Genomic DNA, 20,162 nt, shown 5'->3' with positions numbered 1-20,162 from the left:
CCGTCGACCAGAGACGCTTCTGGGTGTAATTGAAAATTTACCGGATGGCCCGTCTACGTCCTCGACAAACAGAGATTTCAACTCATTGCAAGCTACCGTTTCTCAACTTGCCAGTGAAGTCGCCGCCTTGCGCCTTGAACGATATCATCAACCGGTGAACGCGCTTCACGATTTGTATCGTCCGAAAAACCCACCTCAATACAGTTCTGCCAGTTACCACGGTAATCCATACTACCCTTCTCGTTACAACGCGCCTCGTAACGCTGCACCTGGGTACTAATTTTCGAGTTATGGATCCCCGAGGAACCGAAGTTCCCGACCCTACCAGCAACGTTACGCTGCACCAAATTACGGTTGGTCTCAGCAGGAAAGTCTGGATTCAAGACCCACATGTATTTATTGTCAAGAGAAAGGTCACCTCCAAAGAGATTGTTACTATCGCTGGCGAATGGAGGATACCGTTAGAGGAAATTTTAGCGTAAATACTCGAGACCCAATTGAGCATCGTCAAGGACCTTCAAGTTTTCTCGATCGCAATCAAGAAAATACCAAATCAAAACGTCCAAACTAGGCAATGTAGGTAAAAGGACGTTCTGGAATTACCTATTACTCGATGGTGGAAGTCAACGGAACGCCATGCAGTTTCTAGTCTTATAGACAGTGGGTCTTCTAATAGCATCATCAGGGCATCTTTGGCTCGTAACCTTGGAATAAATTTAGAGCTTAGCACCGACGAAAGCGAATGTAAAATCTATTCACTAACGGGAGACGTAATAAAGGTTTTGGTCAGTGTTACAATAGAGTACGGTTTCGGAAAAATTAAACAGTCGTGGCGCATCTACATCGCCGAAGTCCTTTTAAATAATTTCGTTATTGGATGTGACCTGCTCGACTTTTTCAAGTCAAGCTCGATTTCGAGAGATAGGTACTGCAAATCAGAGATGTTGCGCTTCCATTAATTAAAAATTTGCATTTGGCTGATACGGTTATATGTAGAATAGCGTTAGCTGAGGAAGTGGAAATTCCCGCAAATCATGAAATCGTGGTTAAAGGGACGATAGTCAAGGATAAACCCAACTTTAAATTACGCTTCTTTGGAACATCGTGCGGTGTGATTGAACCCATTGAAAGTTTCCGTCAAGCGAATACCTTGGACCTAGGAAGGAGTCTTGTCTATACGTCCACGGACTCATTATTCGTCAGATTAATGAAAACCGGCTCGGCGCCAACCAAAATATACAAAGACTGTGTAATTGGAACTTTACACGAAGTGCGAGAGGTTCAAGCTGTGTTGCCGCTGCCCACCCGAGAAATACAAACAACTACCTTTAATTTCGACAATTTTAATCTGGAAAATACTTGTTTACAGCCGCAAGAAACAGAGGACCTACTGAAATTATTCTGTCGTTACGACAATATATTTTCTAAAAACGAATATGGCCTATAGGATTTTGACACACGTCCAACATAAAATCAATACGGGGGAAGCTCTACCTATCAAAAAGCGACCGTATCGCGTTCCAGATTCGCAAAAGGATATTGATAACAATCAACTAAATGTAATGTTGGAAAATGGAATAATATCACCGAGTTTCAGTTCATGGCGATTTTGCGTGGATTACCGTTCTTTAAACGACGTGACGAAAAAAGACGCATACCCTTTACCTAGAATAAGTGAAACACTGGATTCTCTCTCAGGAGCTACGATTTTTACTACTTTGGATCTGGCGTCCGGATATTGGCAGATTGGAATGGATCCGAGAGATAAGGAAAAAACGGCATTTGTTACAACGAAAGGTTTATTTGAGTTTAATAAAATGCCCTTTGGACTCTCGAACGCCCCCATCACGTTTCAAAGACTTACGGGGTGAATTCTACGTGGGCTTCAATGGGAGATTTGTTTGATATATTTGGATGACGTCATAGTGTTCTCGTCTAATTTTGCTGAACACTTGGAACGATTAGAAAAGGTTTTCCTTTGTTTCGAGTCCAACGGTATAAAACTCAAGCCAAGCAAGTGCTTTTTCAGCAAGACCGAAGTCGAATATTTGGGACATATCGTCTCTGGTTCAGGAATAAAACCTAACTTGAAAAATACATCGAAGGTTGCTGATTGACCTACTCCACGATCAACCAAAGAAGTACAGTCGTTTCTCGGTCTCTCGTCGTACTACCGAAAGTTTGTAAGAAATTTCGCTTACATCGCTGCACCGCTTAACGATTTTTTGAAACCGAAATATGGATTTAAATGGACAACGGAATGGCAGAAATCGTTTGACATTTTAAAACAACGATTAATATCACAACCGATCTTAGCGTACCCAGATTTCCAAACTGAGTTTCGAGTTGAAACCGACGCCTCCTGTCGCGGAATTGGTGGAATACTGTCGCAAATTCGACACGAACAAGATAGAGTTATCGCTTTTGAAAGTCGATCCCTGAACAGAAGTGACAAAAATTCTTCTACGGTCGAAAGAGAAATGTTGGCTATAATTCATGCTATCGAAAAGTTTCGTACGTTTCTTTTCGGAAGTCATTTTGCCATCATTAGGGACCACAACCGTTGGTAACATGAAGGAACCGCGTGATAAGTTCGCACGTTGGATTCTTAAATTGGAAGAATAGGATTATGAAGTTCATTATCGAAGTGGAAGGAAACACGCTAATGCCGACCCTTTATCGCGTTTGCCCGAAAATTTAAACCAAAAAAAGACAATACATTTTCTGAAACGATCAACGCCACGTTATTATGTGCACCAAAAATAACCCTCAGCGATCTTCAGACACTACAAACAAATGATCCCGACATCAGTAAATTAACTACAAAATTGATAACCGGTGAGAAGCCAACACCTGAAGAGTTGAAAGGAGAAGAAAATCGCCACTTCTTATATCTGTGGAGATATTCTGCTGATTTATACCAGGAAAACGGACTGATGCGTAGAAGGAAGCAAGACACTAACCACTCCCAAATTGTAGTACCAGCAAATTTAATTCCGAACCTCTTAATAGAATTTCACGACGCTCCCTACTCTGGACATCGCGGAAAAGAGAAGACAGAAAACGCCATTCAGAAACAGTTTTGGTGGCCCCTGATGAGCGAAGACATTACTCAATGGTGTAGGAAATGCATACCGTGTGTTCAAACTAAACCTCCCCATCAATACCAGGTGGCACCCATGATAAATATCGAAGTTGGTCGCGCGTTTGAGAAGGTCGGAGTTGCTGTTATTGGACCACTTATACCATCGAAATAAGTACGTTCTAACCGTCTCCGATTATTTCACAAAGTGGCCTGAAGCTTACGCTCTTCCAGATGAAAAAACTGAAACCATTATAACAGCGCTCTTACACTACGTCCCGCCATGGGGAATACCTTTGATTATGATCACAGATAAGGTTAGTAACTTTGATTTTGAAATGTTTAAAAAAAATTGTGAAAAACTGGACATCCAAAGAAACCGAACGTCGCCTTATCATCCTCAGTCTGATGGATTACCTGAGCGTCAAAACTGAACTTTGGAGGAAAAAATAACCTTTTACATCGCCAAGGAACACAATGACCGGGAAGATAGGCTACCTTATATGCTGATGTCTCTAAGAGGGATCACTTACAGTTCGACGGGAGTCACCCCGTATAAATTGTCGACTGGCCGAGAAGCGAAGCTTCCACCAAAACTTTTTCTTGAAGTAGAAATGAATAAACCACAATCACCGGCCACTTATTTGAGAAGTATGGAGGAGGAAATGACACGTGTTAATGACTTTGTCACTACTCGAATTAAAAAGAAATAAAACGATCAGAAGAAACAATATGACACTCGCGTCAGTTTCACTGCCTATCAACCCGGAGATCGAGTTTGGCTTTACAGTCCATATTGTCCACCTGGACAAAGTGCTGAGTTCCATAAACCACGAGTCGGACCTTATACTGTTAAAGAAATCATCGGGCCCGTTAATTACAAGATTGTGAGAGATTCCGATGACAAAATCAGCGTTGTCCATCATAGCAGATTGAAGAAATGCTACGTATAAACATTGATTCAGAGAAAAAATATCTCTAACGATTTTGAAAATGGACTTAAAAGTTCTCAAATAAGGAAACCGAACGCACTATGAACTATTCATCGTATTGAAGGAAGAAAACGTTTGAAAAAAAATGCATCGGTTTTTGGTTTTGTGTGTTTTGAAATATATAAAAACAACTTGGCAAGCCAAAATATACCTCTCCTCGGAAGAATTGTCCCTAGTGGTATTAATTTCTCAAGACCTCCCTTAAAGGTATCTCCGCAATTCAGAGTTATTTACTAAAAACGTAATCCCGGTTCAATCCCGCCCGATATAAAATTTTAATTTTAATTAAAATAAATGAGACGAAACAATCGAGTTTAATTTATTCAGAATAATATAAATTAAGTTGTTACAAGTAGTAGGAAACTAAATATGAACCATTTTTTCCAAGATGGCCGCCAATATGGCCGCCATAACAACCCCCCCAAATAACCCCCAAAATATTTTCCAAAAACAAAATTTTTGTCCTTGGAAAAATCGAAAAACATATTTTTGTTTTCAATCTCAAATTTCACCTTGAAGATGATCCTTGACCTCGACGAATGACACCTGTCCACCACCCTTAAGCCTCGGTCTATCACCCCAACAAGTTGGGACACGATCGGACAAGGTCGGCCCGAGATATCGGCGGTAATATGTTACCCCCCCGATTACGTCAACATATTTACTTTTGGTGTCACTTTTTTCGTTTTTTCGTTTTTCGCCGTTTAAAATGCTAATTAGTTATTTGCGAGATGGGGAAACCTTCGCTTTATAGCCTTGGCAACGTTTGGCCACACCCAATCACGTAATATCCAACTTACCCCTGTTGAAAATTAAACTTTATTTACTTTTTGGAAATAAATAAATAAACAAGAGATAAGTGAGTGCGTATGCCGATACGGGGCACCTGCGGGCGGGGGAAACGGGCCCCTATAGGGGCCCCCTTTTGCGGCAATATTCGGCGGGGTCAAAAGGTTAGATGATTTACGATGTTAGGTCAATAGGTTATCTGCCCCTATGGACACGATGCAAACAGCCGTTAAATAGGTGTGAAACGGACCCCCGTAGGGGCCCCATTTTGCGTACATTTTCGGCGGGGTCAAAAGGTTAGGTCAATAGGTTAGATGATTTACGATAGGTTATCTGCCCCTATTCCGCAGGTGGTGTGGACTGACACGATGTTATGCAAACAGCCGGCCCGTCATAGTTAATAGCTGGAGGCACCCCATTTTCGGTCAAAAGGTTAGCTGATTTACGATGTTAGGTCAATAGGTTATCTGCCCCTATGGACACGATGCAAACAGCCGTTAAATAGGTGTGAAACGGACCCCCTATAGGGGCCCCATTTTGCGTACATTTTCGGCAGGTCAATAGGTTAGGTCAATAGGTTAGATGATTTACGATAGGTTATCTGCCCCTATTCCGCAGGTGGTGTGGACTGACACGATGTTATGCAAACAGCCGGCCAGTCATAGTTAATAGCTGGAGGCACCCCATTTTAGGTCAAAAGGTTAGCTGATTTACGATGTTATAACCCATAAAACCCAAGGTGTTAACCCATTTTAGGTCAATAGGTTATCTGCCCCTATGGCGGTGACACGATGTTATGCAAACAGCCTACCCGTCATAGTGAATGTCGAGTTGGTTGGTTTTCGCCGACAAACACTTTCGGGCCCCCTAAGGGTAGCGTAAAATAGCGGGCGGTCATCGGTAAAAGTGTTTTGGAAAAAAAGAGCAGAGTGTATACAAATTATAAGGTTTTATTTATACATTCAAAGTTACAGTACATTAAGCGGATGAAAACGTTTAAAGATAAAACAATTTATTTTTAATATATTTATGGTTGGTAGATACCATATTAAACAAATTGTAAAAGTTAAATACACAAAACATATTTTGGTTGGCCACTGTTTCTTTAAAATCGTCAATAATTTTAAATGCTGTTACGTAATTGGACGCGTAGCGGACAACGGTATCATACCTTTCATGTTCATCCGATAGAAATAAATTGTTGGGTGCACATGGTTCTTTATACAATATTTCGTAAATTTTACGATAATTATCGGTTATAACGTAACCCATTAATTCAAAGAGTTTTTGGTTCACTTTAAGGAGTTGAATGTGCAAATTAATGAAATATTTGAGTCGGTCCAATTCTCGAGTTTCCGGCGCTTTGATTACGACCGACGCTTCGGATATCGTACTTTGCAAGGTTAATTCTTTTTGGTCAGACATGGCGGCGGTCACTAGCGCATCAGATAGCGGGAACGGTGATCGAAAGGGCAACCGTTGGGGATCATTTATTTGTTCCCAGTGGCCGTATAAATCATCCCAGGCGCGCGAAGACATTTCAAAGACCTGGTGTGTGATTTTATTGCATAGAGCTACAGATATATCGAGCTCAGACGTAAAACCCGTAGTAACGAAAAGCTCGGATGAAAGTGAATACCGAGGGTTAACTTTCCGCTGAGTCGGATCAAATTTAGACATTTTAGTGGGCCCAGGAACGTTATCTACACAGCTTCGTTTAGACATGATGCTCGAGAAACGGTTTGTAGTGTACTGCCGATGGATGACGGGGATGAATCCCTTATATAGCGATAATAATTTGATGACGTAATCAGGATGATGTAATGGGTTGACTCAATGACTCACGCGATTAGTCAAATTTTGCGGTGTTATGTGTATAGCGACGCCCATATTGGTAAACCAAAGAGATAGAAATTCCACAAGTCCCATTAAAAGTAAAATCAACGCGATTAGTAATGCGTTTTTAGGATTGTTCGCGATAAGCCGACTAACGGGAGAGGCGGGGATAGAACCTTCCATACCGGAAGTTATCGTTAAACTAAATTTATCAATAAACCAAAAAACGGATTTAAACTTTATATATTTTATAAAAACGCAAATGACATACAAAGTATTAAAATAAACAAAAAACTAAAATAAACAAATGACTAAAATATACAAAAAGAAATATTGACAAAAAACTAAAATATAGAAAGGAATTATTTACAAATGAAAAAATATACCAACAAATGAAAAAAATATATACAATAATTAAGAGGATCTATTCCACATAGTTTATGGGGCTCCATAAAATTCTACGAGCAACAACATTCATTTATAACCATTTTTCGACAAAACGTTTGTCCCCAAAAAATATCTAACACTTTGAAACGTCTTTTTTAAAAAGTGTTTGAGCATATAACTCTTTCACCATGACCATCCTTCGACGCTTAAAAACAGCTGTGAAAACAATCGCTTTTTATAAACATTTCGGTGCACACTATTTTAACAATACCCGATTTGACGCGTCATGTTAAATTCAGGAGTCGTGGGTCAAACTTAATTTGCATCGTAAAAAAGGTTAGGGTTGACACAAAAAAAGAGCCCCTAAACAATTTTCCCTTCAAAGAAAAAGACCGTAGGGGCCCACATTGTTCAATTAAGACTCGAGCGGCGTGGCCCCCAAAGGATTCCACCCTAAGGGTTTGGTGTCTAATAAAACAGCGGCTCGTAAAAAAATTGGCCGCTCGGAGAACAAGAAGGACACAGTCAAAAAGTTTTTTTCGTATATTCATCCAGCTTTGTCAAAATAGTCAAAAGAGTTTTCTGCGGCTCTTTTGAAAAACAACCTTTGTCAGCGATAAAAGGATGAACCGCCACCATATTTATGGGGCTATCATTAAAGTAGTCATTGATCCACCCTTAAATTTAATAGGCTTAAAAAACATTGGGGTCCATCTTTTAGAAAACAATCGAGTTTTATATAATAGAGTTTCGACTTAACGACGTGATATTATTTTTATACAGCCTCAAAAGATACGTTTAAATAGAGCCCTATCGGCCAAAGAAACTTCACTAATCAGCGGAATTCTCAAGTTGGAAGTCGTTTTCTTATCGCCTAGAAAAAATGGATAGCGAAAGCTTATGTTGGTTTCTAGACGATTTGGAGGTAAATAGACCATGGTCCGTACCGCAACTACTGCAATTTTATTACGGAATATGTTTATTTTTAAATTTAGACCCGGGGTTTGCACCAAATAAGTTACCCGCAATCTTTAGCCGTCTGAGTTTTAAATTAATTTTGACGGTTATTGAAATTTTTGAAACTGTTCAAGCTATCCCCCACGTTCCAGAAGCGTGCCAAACGGTAGCCGAACTCCGATTATTTAATCAAGCATTACCGCCTCGGTTAGGCGAAATTATTGAAGCGAGATATAATAAGCGGGAAAAAGAATTACTCGAACTCGAGTGGGATGCTATGTTGGGTGCCGAATATGACGAACCTGTGTTGGACTACCTGAAGAGTAAGTTTTTTTTCTCGTACCGAAAAATATCTAAGAAATTAAAATATATATTTATTTTTTATAGACGCCCCTGAAATTGTCACGGTCGATGATGCTCAACCGCGTGAATCCGCCGAAATGGTGGACGACTATTTCAACGACCTACTTAACCAAAGCGGTTACGGGGAGGCGGAGGGAGATTTCCCAATTGTAGGGTATATTGAATTTGAGGACCCGAATTGCGTAATTTTGGGTCAGAATGAAAAACAGTTCCCGAACTTCAATATGACGGGAATTGAATTGGAAGCTGAAATATCGGGTAATATAGCGGAAGGGCTTGCCAGGGTCACTGAACGGGTATTACGCGACGTAAACCCCGCTGACATGGTACAACTAGTAATCCGTAGTTCGGCGCTGGGTGCGGCGCATCCCGATATAACCATTTCATTTAGGAGACGTGACCAAATTGATATCGAGGCCCTTCTCGACGAGATATCCGAATCTATATATTCAGATGAGGAAGAAGCGTTTTTCCTGGCACCCGTTAATTTAACTTTTTCCATTGTCCGTCTCCCCCAAGGCGGTGGCCGTACAAAACGGAAACGACTAGAGACCTTTGCCCTGTTTTCTAGAAATAGACGAGCAATTGTCCGTATTGCGAACAGCGACTCAATCTGTCTCGCTAGAGCTCTTTGCGTCGGTGTGGCACTGTGTAAATATCAGAATGAACCCGAAAACAAAAGACTAAAAACGGTCTATGAAACTTTGTCGCATACCAAAGAAAACAATGTGGCCCAGCGAGCCGAGGCGCTCCTCCTATGCTCCAAATCGGGTGTCCGACCTAATAAAGAATGCGCGTCGCCCGAGTCGATTAGAAAATTTAGAACGTATCTCAAAGAATACGATATTTTAATCTATCAAATTAAAAACAGCTGGCCGACCTTGGTGTACGATTCTAGAGTAAGGGGAGGTATGGACAGAAAACGTATTGTACTTTTAAACGAGGGGGCGCATTTCAATCTAGTTAAAAAGCTGGCTCCCTTATTCGGGAAAGAAAAGTTTTGTTCAAAGTGTCTAGAGGGGTACAGACAAGATAGCACCCACGCGTGTTCAGACTATTGTTTCGCGTGCTGCAGGGCCATAAAATGTACCGGAGATATAATAAAATGTCCCGACTGTTTACGTAAGTTTACGGGTGTCGATTGCTACGCTCATCATAAAATAAAATTAACAGGCGATAAATTATCATTATGCCAAAATTTATTTCATTGCACGGAATGTTCGATTCTAATCGATTTGACTAAACGCGACGGCCAGCTGCATTCTTGTACCGAACAGTATTGTACCGTTTGTCGTAAGTTTTCCCCCTCGGGACATCAATGTTACATCCAAGTAATAAAAGACCCGCGACACCCCCCACCACGTTTCGATTCCAACGGTCAGCCCACGCAAATGTGGATATTTTACGATTTTGAAACGGTCCAAACCAAACGGCACCCCGATAAGAAAAACTGTTATATTCATCAACCCATTTTATGCGTGTCGGAAACTTATTGTGTCGCGTGTGTTGATACCCCCGACGTAGCATGCAGATTTTGCGGCGTTCGCCAAAGACAATTTCTGGGTTCAGATTCCGCGCGAAACTTTTTCGAATATTTAAGAACACTGGCTCGGATAAGAAGAGTGACCGCGCTGGGACATAATGCGAGTAATTATGATACGCAACTCCTATTACAAGTTATAATGGAGAGTGCCGACTCGTTTGAGCCCGATCCGATAATAAATGGAACTCGCATCTTGCAACTGAAACTACACAATTTAACTCTATCGGATTCGTATAATTATATACCCATTCCTCTGTCGAAATTCGCGGATACGTTCGAGCTGGGTCGCGAATATACGAAAGATTTTTTCCCTCATTTTCTATTCAACGTAGTTGATAATAATTTTGACATTTACAAACCCGAACAAACAAACTACGTCTCGGAGAACTCGCTGCCCCCCTTGGAAGCTTACGGGGCCCAATATTTCACGGCGAAAGACCGCGAAAGTTTTAACAAATGGTACGCTCTCGAATCCGAAAAGAGTTCGGGATTTAATTACCTCGAAACGTTAAAACTCTATTGTTCTAGAGATACCCACATATTAGCTAAGGGTTGTTTAAAGTTTATGAAACTATTTCAAGACTTGTGCGAAGTTAATCCGTTTAGCGTGGGCGTGACTATCGCGTCAGTGTGCAGTTACGTGCTAAGGAAAAACTTTTTGGAGCCAGAAACGATTGGCATAATACCGGCTAATTTGTATCGGTTATCCGAGCCTCAATCCACCGAGGCTTTAGAATGGCTGGCTTGGGAAGCGCATGTCCGGAATGTTACCATCGTGTCAACGCTGAATGGTCGAGAACCGCGTGCTGGAAAAATTAAAATTGATGGTCTAATCGGTGAGAAAAACGCTCTACAATATCAGGGCTGTTGGTAAGTATTATTTTAAAAAGTTCGAAGAGACAAAATATAAACAGGTTTTTTTTCATTAAAGGTATCACGGTTGTAGGACTTGCTTCGGGGACTCTGTAAATAGGAACCAGCCATTATACGCTAACGCGAGCGATACCCTTAATACACGATTTTCCAACACGATGCGGACAACCAATAAACTTAAAGAAATGGGTTATACCGTCATTCAACAATGGGGGTGCGATTGGATTTTGGAAAAACAACAAAATCCAGCCATAAATGAATTTTTAAAAAATTCTAATTTTTCGGAAACTTTAACTGAACGTTTAGACCCGCGAGCCGCTTTTTTCGGGGGCAGAGTATCAGCCCTACGAACGTACTGTAACGTTGAAGGGACCGACGATAAAATATTCTACGTGGACATTTGCAGCCTGTACCCTTTTATAAACAAACGGTATTATATCGAAAAATATATATATAACGAAAACAAATATTTAAGTGTGTTTTCCTTTTTATAGTGGCAAAGTCCCCGTTGGTCATCCGACAATTCTGCTCGGTAGCGATATTCCAGCCATTGACGATTTTGAGGGATTATTGTTATGTAACGTGCTCCCGCCAACCAATTTATTCCATCCTATTCTTCCGTATCAGACCGTTAACAAAAAGTTAACGTTTACCCTATGCCGGACGTGTGCCGATTTACGGTATCAGGGTGACTGCGAGCATTCTGACGACGAAAGAATGCTTAAAGGCGTTTGGGTAATCGACGAATTAAGATGGGCGGTAAATCGCGGATACAAAATTACAAAAAAAATTGAGGCGTGGTCATACACGGTGACGCAATACGATCCTGCAACGGACAGTGGAGGGATTTTTCGAGATTACGTTGACTGTTTCCTAAAAACCAAGGTGGAGGCGAGCGGCTGGCCGTCAGATTGTCAGACCCCCGAAGCCCAGGCTGAATACATTGCGGCTTTCGAACGTCATGAAGGGGTCAAATTGGACCCTACCAAAGTCTCCAAAAACGAAGGACTTCGTGCCATCTCGAAATTAATGCTGAATTCCATGTGGGGGTCTGTATGGATTTTATTACCCCCCCCCCATTGGGGTTATAAATCATATTGGGTAGCGTGATAGATATTAAAACTTTTTTTTCCAGAAAACTCGGTCAGCGATCCATTGTGACCAAAACTGAAATCGTTCGCGAACCCAAAGTGTTCTTTGAACTGCTATCAAATCCTGAAATCAACGTAAAATCGGTTTTGACAGTCAACGATACGACTCTTCTAGTGAAATCAGCCCCCATCAAGGAAGCGGAAATCCCTCTAAAACATACAAATTGCGTAATTGCCGCTTATACAACCTGTCAAGCGAGATTAGTTTTATTAAAATATCTTGAAATAGTCGGAGAGAACGCGTTATATTTGGACACTGACGCCCTCCAGTACGTCTCGAAACAACCCCTTATAACTACGGGCCATTATTTGGGCGATATGGTCAGCGAGTTATCCGGTTATGGAAAGAATTCGTTTATTTACGAAGCCGCGTATGGCGGGCCAAAAAATTACTCGTTTTGGGTGAAAAATCCGGATACGGGCGAAAAATTTAACGTTACGAAAGTGAAAGGATTTCGAATTAATGTCGGTAATCAGCATATCATTAACGGCGAAAATTTAAAAACTATGCTAGGAGTGACTGACGAAGAAACTGAAATACCGGCGGCGTTTGCCGTGCCTCTGCCCAAACAAATCCGTCGACTTCCGGATCATACGCTCGTTAGCGTCGACTTGGAAAAAGCGTATCGGCCCGTAATGGATAAAGTTCGGGTTTTATCGAATTACCGAACAGTTCCATTCGGATATAAAATACGCGCTTAAAAAAAAACCTTCGCTCTTATGCGGGCGAGCCGCGGGTCGAGAGGCGCCGGTCTCCGCGGGTCGCCGTCTCGGCGTTCGAGAGAGAGAGAGAGAGGCGCGCGCGCGTTCTCTCTCTCGATCCGCTATCCGCGCGCGTCGGGGTCACGAGGGGGGTGTGTCTCTAGCGCGCCGGCCGCTTTCCACGTGGCAAGGGGGTGTGTCACGGGAAAACGTGTTTTGTTATTGTCAAAAATAAAAATATTATATATAAAAACAAAATGTCCATTTTATTTCATTCTGGTTTCAGCTACGCGGTGATAATGTACCCTTTTTATCACAGTTGTAACATCATACTTTGCGGGCCTAGCCAAAGTGGTAAGACATATTTCGTAGAAAAACTGATTAAACATTTAAAACAAATGTTTGAACCTCAAATTGAAGAAATCCACTGGTTTTACGGCGAGGATCAGCCAGGATACGATAAACTTAAAAAATATAACGTTATATTGCATAAGGGTTTACCCGATCCTGACTTATTTGACGGCTCGAAACGGATACTGGCCGTTTTAGACGATTTAATGGGGGCGGGTCAAAAAGGAGAAGTTGCCCAGTTGTTCACCAAAGTCTCGCATCATCGTAATGTTAGCTTTATCTACATAAGTCAAAATTTATTTCATCAGGGTCGCGGGTGTCGCGAAATTTCCCTCAATGCGCACTACATACTTTTAACGAAAAATGTACGGGACAAAACACAGATTAATTGTTTGGCGCGCCAAATGGCCCCCGATAATTCCAACTTTGTTATCGAAGCGATTTCTGACGCGACTAGAGACCCAAACTCTTACGTATTGATCGACCTTCAGAAAGATTGCCCCGATTCACATCGGATCAGAACTAATATTTTCCCCGGCGAGCAAGTCTCGGTATACATTCCGAAATAATACTTTTCCGAGGGTGGTTAGTTACCACACACACACCCGCCGCGAGTCGAATTCATTCGATGTACAATGTCTCGACGAGTCAGGTCGCAAAAACATCTGCTCGAATCGATCGGCAAATTAAAGGGCGTTAAGAGACGTAATATTTTAATTAACGCCAATAAAGAGTTGATCGAAGCGATATCTGATTGCGTGTATAATACTCTTATCGGGAATATACGTCTAACCACGCGGCAAAAACTACGATTAAAAATACACCGTAAAACGTTACGCAAAATTGCCCAGAAAAAATTGGGCTGGCAAACTAAAAAACGAATATTATTAAATCAAAAAGGTGCCGGATTTTTCTCGTTTCTTCTGCCTATTGTGTCGTCGCTCGTGGGAGCCCTAACAGGTTGAACATAAAAAATGTTAAGGTACTCGAAAAAAATGACTTTAGCGCCGATTACGCCACCCCATCAACAACTCAAACCGGATATTGACACGGAAATGGCTGATATTTTAAAAAGCGAAGCGCTCGATGACAGGACCAAGTGGAAGATATACGAAGAGATGCTATTAAAAAAGCACGCTCGAAATAAACCGATTGAAAATAACGATACGCCCAGTTTCGATACATTAGTCAATCTGTTCCCGCTAGGATACAGAGCGAGCGCCCGAGCTATATTTAATCATTTGATTTCGGACAGCGGTCGACTGCGGTGGGACAGCCACGGGCAGATTTTATTAGACGGTGAAATACAAACGGATTCTGATATTGTTGATTTAGTATATTATCTAATAAGTCCCCACGCGCCGAGACCCCAGAGTTGGTCAAAATTTAATAACCTGGTGGGTAAACTACGGAAAATCACCCCTCAAGCCTTCCCCACCACCACCCCATTACCGTCTACTTCGTTCGTAACAGCTTCCGCCCCCCCGGGCCCCCATCTTTCGCTCGCCTCCTCCAAACGAAAGAAAACTTTGCCGTCAGCGGTCGGGCCTAATTCTTTCGCGACACATCGACAGTCACCGAAACTTTGGTCGCCTACTATTAAGAACCGTTTACGTAAAAAGAAAACGCCGAGTGTCAAAATTTTGAAATGGGAGAGTTACCGATAAACGTAACGACTAGACTCGAAAAAATATATTTCGATTCTCGTAATCCAGCTAGCTACGGGGGTGTTGAAAAATTATACGATTCTGTCAAAGAGCTCGGAATATCTCGGGAGAATGTTGAAACGTTTTTGCAAACTCACGACGCCTATACGTTACATAGACCAGTTATTCGAAAATTCCAACGACGAAAGATTCGTGTGGGAAACAGACTAGACCTCTATCAGACTGATTTGGCAGATATGCGGTCTTTAGCGAGCGACAATTCCGGATACACATTTATTCTTACTTGTATAGATTGCTTTTCGAGAGTGGCATTTGCCGTCCCCCTAAAACGTAAGACCGGCGCGGAGGTTGCCCGCGCCCTGAAAATAATTTTTAAAGAGCGGGGCAAGCCCCGCGCTATACAGTTCGACCGTGGGTTGGAGTACGTTAATTCGACTGTTTTAAAACTCCTAAAAGAGGAGGGCATTAGACATTACCATTCCGAAAATAGCGATGTTAAAGCCGCGATGGTAGAGCGTTTTAATAGGACCCTGAAACAGCGCATGTATCGTTTTTTTACTCATAAAAACACGCGACGCTATCTCGACGAGCTGCCCAATTTAATTCATTCGTATAACGCCAGTTATCATACTGCAATTAAAATGGCTCCCTTCGATGTAAACGACAAAAATATTCTTCAAGTTTATAGAAATATTTACAAACCAGGGCAGTCTCAGCCAGCCGCCCTCAAGCCCCGAAAATGCCGTATCAAAGTCGGCGATTACGTAAGGATTACCCGAACTGCCAGACCGTTTTTAAAAGGGTACAGCGATCAAAATTGGAGCGCCGAAATATTTAAAGTTATTTTCAAGAATACTAAAAGACCTCTTCAATTTAAGCTCGTTGATTTGGCTGACGAACCCATCACGGGATATTTTTATTTCAAAGAAATTCAACGAGTTATAAAACCGGAAGAATATACAATTGACAAAGTATTAAAGAAGCGACGCTCAAAGGGTAAAGTCGAATATTTCGTTTCTTGGTTAGGGTATCCGGCTACATTCAATTCTTGGGTTTCTGCTAAAGATGTCCGAAGCCTTTTACCTAACGATACCCAGTAATTCAAATCTCGAGATATTTCCGAATAATACGGTAGCCTGTTTCACGATAAAATTACCCGAACCTATCGAATTAAAGGGGGGGTGGGAAGTTGCGTTGGTGGAAATATTGTATCCCTTTTCGTTTTACAACGTGTTGCCCTATGACAATTACGTCTATTTCCGCGTTAATCCCGCCCAACATGGGGGACAGTCTGACCCTAAAATGGTCGGGACGATGCGAGAAATCCCTCCGGGGCATTACTTGAGTATAGACCATTTACTTAAAGTAGTAAACGACACTGCGCTATGCACCGCCGCTAATGTGTGTCTTACCCACGATCCGCTGAACGGACACGTGGCGCTGGTTGGAAAAAATATTACCCCCTATGGCGTATTTATGAGTGACGGACTGAGCAACACGCTAGGATTTGAAAGAACTAAAACTATCGCGGGCAGAAGCGAGAACCCGGCTCGCTTAAATTTCCACATTCCGCCCCAAATCTTCGTTTATTCCGATATCGTCGCTGATCAAGTGGTGGGCTCGTCGCTCGTCAAATTGTTAAGAATAATAGCGGTTGACGAATCAGCCCGATTTGGTACTCATATCGAGAAAACATACATTTCGCCGCATTACGTGCCCATTGAGAAGAAATACTTTGATACTATCCAAATAGATCTACGCGATGTTTATGGGAAACCAGCTCCTTTTGAGTTTGGCAATCTAACAGTAAAACTTCATTTGCGTCCAAGATGCCCTTAAGACACGTTCTTGAAAAAAGACGCTGCGTAGCGTGCCCGTACGCTCAATATTATGCCACTCAGGCGGGTGGCGCTATTCCCGACGTATACGTGGGATCGCCTTATCAGCGGGGGCACGGGCAATTCGGAAGCGGGTTTGGGAGTTTCTTCTCCGGCTTGTACAAGCTAGCGAAACCGTTTCTTTTACGGGGGGCGAAATTTTTGGGGGGCCAAGCCCTCTCCACGGGAAAACAAGTTTTGGCTGATGTCTCGACGGGGTCATCCATACGTGAAGCTACCAAACGGAGGCTTACAGAAAAGTACGATGATCTCAAACAACAATACGGGACTGGGAAACGTAAACGCAAAACTAAAACAATTAAGAAAAGACCAAAACGCGGTGGAAAAAAATCATTAGTAGGCAGGAAACGATCTAGAAAGGTCGTTGATATTTTCTCCTAAAATTATGGGTCATTGCGAAGCGTTAAAAAGTGAACTTGATATTTTTCAAACCGCGCCTATCCAAACGTCAATTGAGGGAGGAAAATGGACAACCTTCAAACCCATCTCGTCGCTGCGAGGCGATACCGTCGAGTTTAATATTCCTGGAAGCGGGCACGAGTACATTGATTTACCGCTTACGTACCTACTTGTTAAAGCTAAAATCGTCGCCGATGACGCGGGCAAAAGTTTATTACCGTCGGATGTTGTAGGGGGGTGTAACAATTTTTTGCACACGCTATTTAATCACGCGGAAGTTTACCTTAACGGAACCTTACTGTCTCCGTCAGCTTGTTCGTACGCTTATCGGGCGTACATTGAAACTTTGTTAAATTTTGACAAGGGTGCCAAAGCGTCCCATTTAACAGGCGCGCTGTGGTACAAGGATACCCCCGGCGAAATGAATTCGGTCACTGCCAACGAGGGTTTTAAACAGCGGAAAGGATTCACGGATCAGTCGAAAGAAATAGATTTAATTGGTCCGCTGTTTCTTGACGCGCTCAATGTCGAAAAATATTTAATTAATGGCGTAGATTTACGTATTAAACTATCGCGAAGTAAAGCGAGTTTTGCGTTAATGGGTACGCCGAAGCCCGGGGTTGACTATAAAATTATCATTACGGACGCGAGCTTGTTGGTACGTCGTGTACAAATTGCACCCAAAATACTTATCGCTCACGAAAACGCCTTGTCACGAGCAGCAGCAAAGTACGCTTTTACTCGCACCGAAACTAAAATATTCACCATCAACTCGAATATCCGAAACACCGTTATTCCCAACGTATATTTGGGTACCCTCCCGGTTCGCTTGATTGTCGCGCTGGTGGATCACGAAGCCTACAATGGAACCCTGGCAAAAAACCCGTACGCTTTCGAACATCAAGATTTATCGAGTTTAGCTCTTTACGTGGATTCTGACGGTGTGGATTCGAAACCTATTACGCCAAACTACGACGCGGGACAATATATTCAAGCCTATCATACTTTATTCACGGGTAGCGGAATTCATTATAGAAACACCGGGATCGATATTTCCCGGGGAGATTATGCCGGGGGCTACGCTTTTTACGTCTTCGACATTTCAAACGACCATAGCGCGGGTGAGAGTCATTATTGGAACCCCTCCAGACAGGGACAGATGCGTTTGGAGCTTTCGTTCGCTAAACCAGTCCCGCAAACGTTAAGCTGCGTAGTTTTCGCCGAATTTCAAGCCAGCTTTAGCGTAGACAAAGATCGTAACGTTTCTATTGAAAACGTGTAATTATGCGCGGATCCGAGATTTTAAACATTTTGAGACGTACGCGCAATTTTATGGGCGTATTCGCTTCCGATTGTCTACCCGATAAGATTAATAGTTTTCCAGCGTCACTGGTTGTAAATCTGGACCCCCACGATGAACCTGGCAGCCATTGGGTCGCGATTTACCTTGATAAATTAAAACGGGCTTGGTATTTTGACTCTTTGGCGCTACGGCCCATTTTGCCAGCCATTAAACTTTTTTTAAAACAAAATTCGAGAAAAATCACGCCCACCAAGCGGCGACTTCAATCGACAACGAGCGTCATTTGCGGACATTATTGCGTGATTTATATACGTCACCGATCAAAACGTAGAAGTCACCAAAGCTTCTTTAAGAGTTTTTCACGAAGAGACGTCAACAATGATATAATGGCCACTAGAAAATTTAACAACCTGTTACGTCATCATAAACGGAGTATAAATTCCCGTCGCGCGACTATACCCCGTTTTATTCATAACTAAACCCTCAGTATCGTGTCGGTGGCATGGCGAGAATGGCCGTTGTCGAATTTGACTTTCTACTAGGAAAATCCGCCTCGCGCTCCGGCGGAGAGCCCCCCGACATTGTCGTGAAGGAACTAGCTATATCAACAGTATCGACCCCTCCCGCCGTTCAAGCTTGGACTTTCGAACAACCCTATCCAGTACAACAACTTCCGAACGCCATTAAAAGACAAAACGGCTGGGTGTCTAGGAACCTTCACGGTATTTGCTGGACCGCGGGGTATCTCCCCTATTATAAACTACCCGCCTGCCTTATATCAGCGGTATCGAGTGCGGATATGATTTTTACAAAAGGAGACGTAAAGTGTAAATTTTTAGCCGATTATACTGAGACCGCCATATACGATTTGGAAACTTTTGACTGTCCCCGAGCTGCGACTTTTGATACGCCCCCGCCAGTAAAATGTCTATTCCGACATCAAACTCTAAACACCCGACAACCGTGTTCTTTGGAACGAAGTCTACTTTTCGCCGACTGGATTACCCAGAACCGCGCTGAAATAGACAGTCAATTACGATGTCCATTTTAATTTTTTTTTGTATCACACTATAATATTTTTTTGACTCGTAAAAGAAAAATAATTTTTGTAATATATCATCTTATAAAATAAATATTTTTTATTATCTTATAAATCCGACTCGTTATTTCTCATTGCTCGCGTCATTTTTTTTAGATTACGTAATTAATAGTTCATTGTGTCCATTCATTCGCCCACGGTAGAAAAATATTATAAACGTATTTTAAAAATATTAAGTGTCAATTTATCAATGTAAAATTTACTTTATACGGTCACCTTTAAAAATAACAATGTATTCAATATAAAAACGTTTATTCACATTTTCTTTACAGCGGTTTTAATATTATGAATTTGATTAGTTTTACAATATTCTTGAAAATAAATCAGAGCAGCCATTTCCTTTTCAGTCGGCATTTTTAATTCGGCTGGCAGGTTAGATGTAGTTGGTTCGGTTGATTCCATTGTGGCACCGCGCTTTTTACATGCCACAATAAGTTCGTTAAGATAATCGATAATTTTATCATCTGACATTTCCTCGGCCTCCGTGTAATGGAGCGATTCACTCGCATCACAATCACACGCCAGATCCGAATCTTCTTTCATTGTATTACACGATAAATGTGTCATTAAATGTTGTTTGAAACCTCTCACGGACCGGTATATTTCCGAGCATATCCCGCATTTCTTTGGTAGCCTAAGCGGAGACATCTTCCTCTTTCCCATAGCGGCTGGCTTATGAAAACCACAACGCATCTACGTAATCTTTACGTTTCATGGTGTAGATTACGTCATCTTTAGTGAGTCATTTTTAAATTATGTCATTTTTATAG

At 42.0% G+C, this 20,162-nt stretch overlaps 1 protein-coding gene across 1 annotated transcript; it reads left to right on the top strand.

Moving 5' to 3' along the window:
• Window positions 1–8,483: 8,483 nt before the first annotated feature.
• LOC149957243 (uncharacterized) lies at window positions 8,484–12,867 on the top strand. Its single transcript, XM_090166920.1, has 5 exons — window positions 8,484–8,888; window positions 10,512–10,819; window positions 10,881–11,252; window positions 11,317–11,871; window positions 11,958–12,867. Exons 1-5 carry the CDS (start codon window positions 8,484–8,486, stop codon window positions 12,673–12,675), a joined length of 2,358 nt encoding a protein of 785 aa, XP_090023046.1. The 3' UTR covers window positions 12,676–12,867.
• The last annotated feature ends 7,295 nt before the right edge of the window (window positions 12,868–20,162 follow it).

Source organism: Leiobunum rupestre, chromosome 2 (assembly GCF_980474605.1).
Source record: "Leiobunum rupestre chromosome 2, qqLeiRupe1.1.hap1, whole genome shotgun sequence".
Taxonomy (NCBI): domain Eukaryota; kingdom Metazoa; phylum Arthropoda; class Arachnida; order Opiliones; family Sclerosomatidae; genus Leiobunum; species Leiobunum rupestre.
The sequence above is the reverse complement of the archived record's forward strand: the minus strand, read 5'-3'. Positions and strand labels throughout refer to the sequence as shown.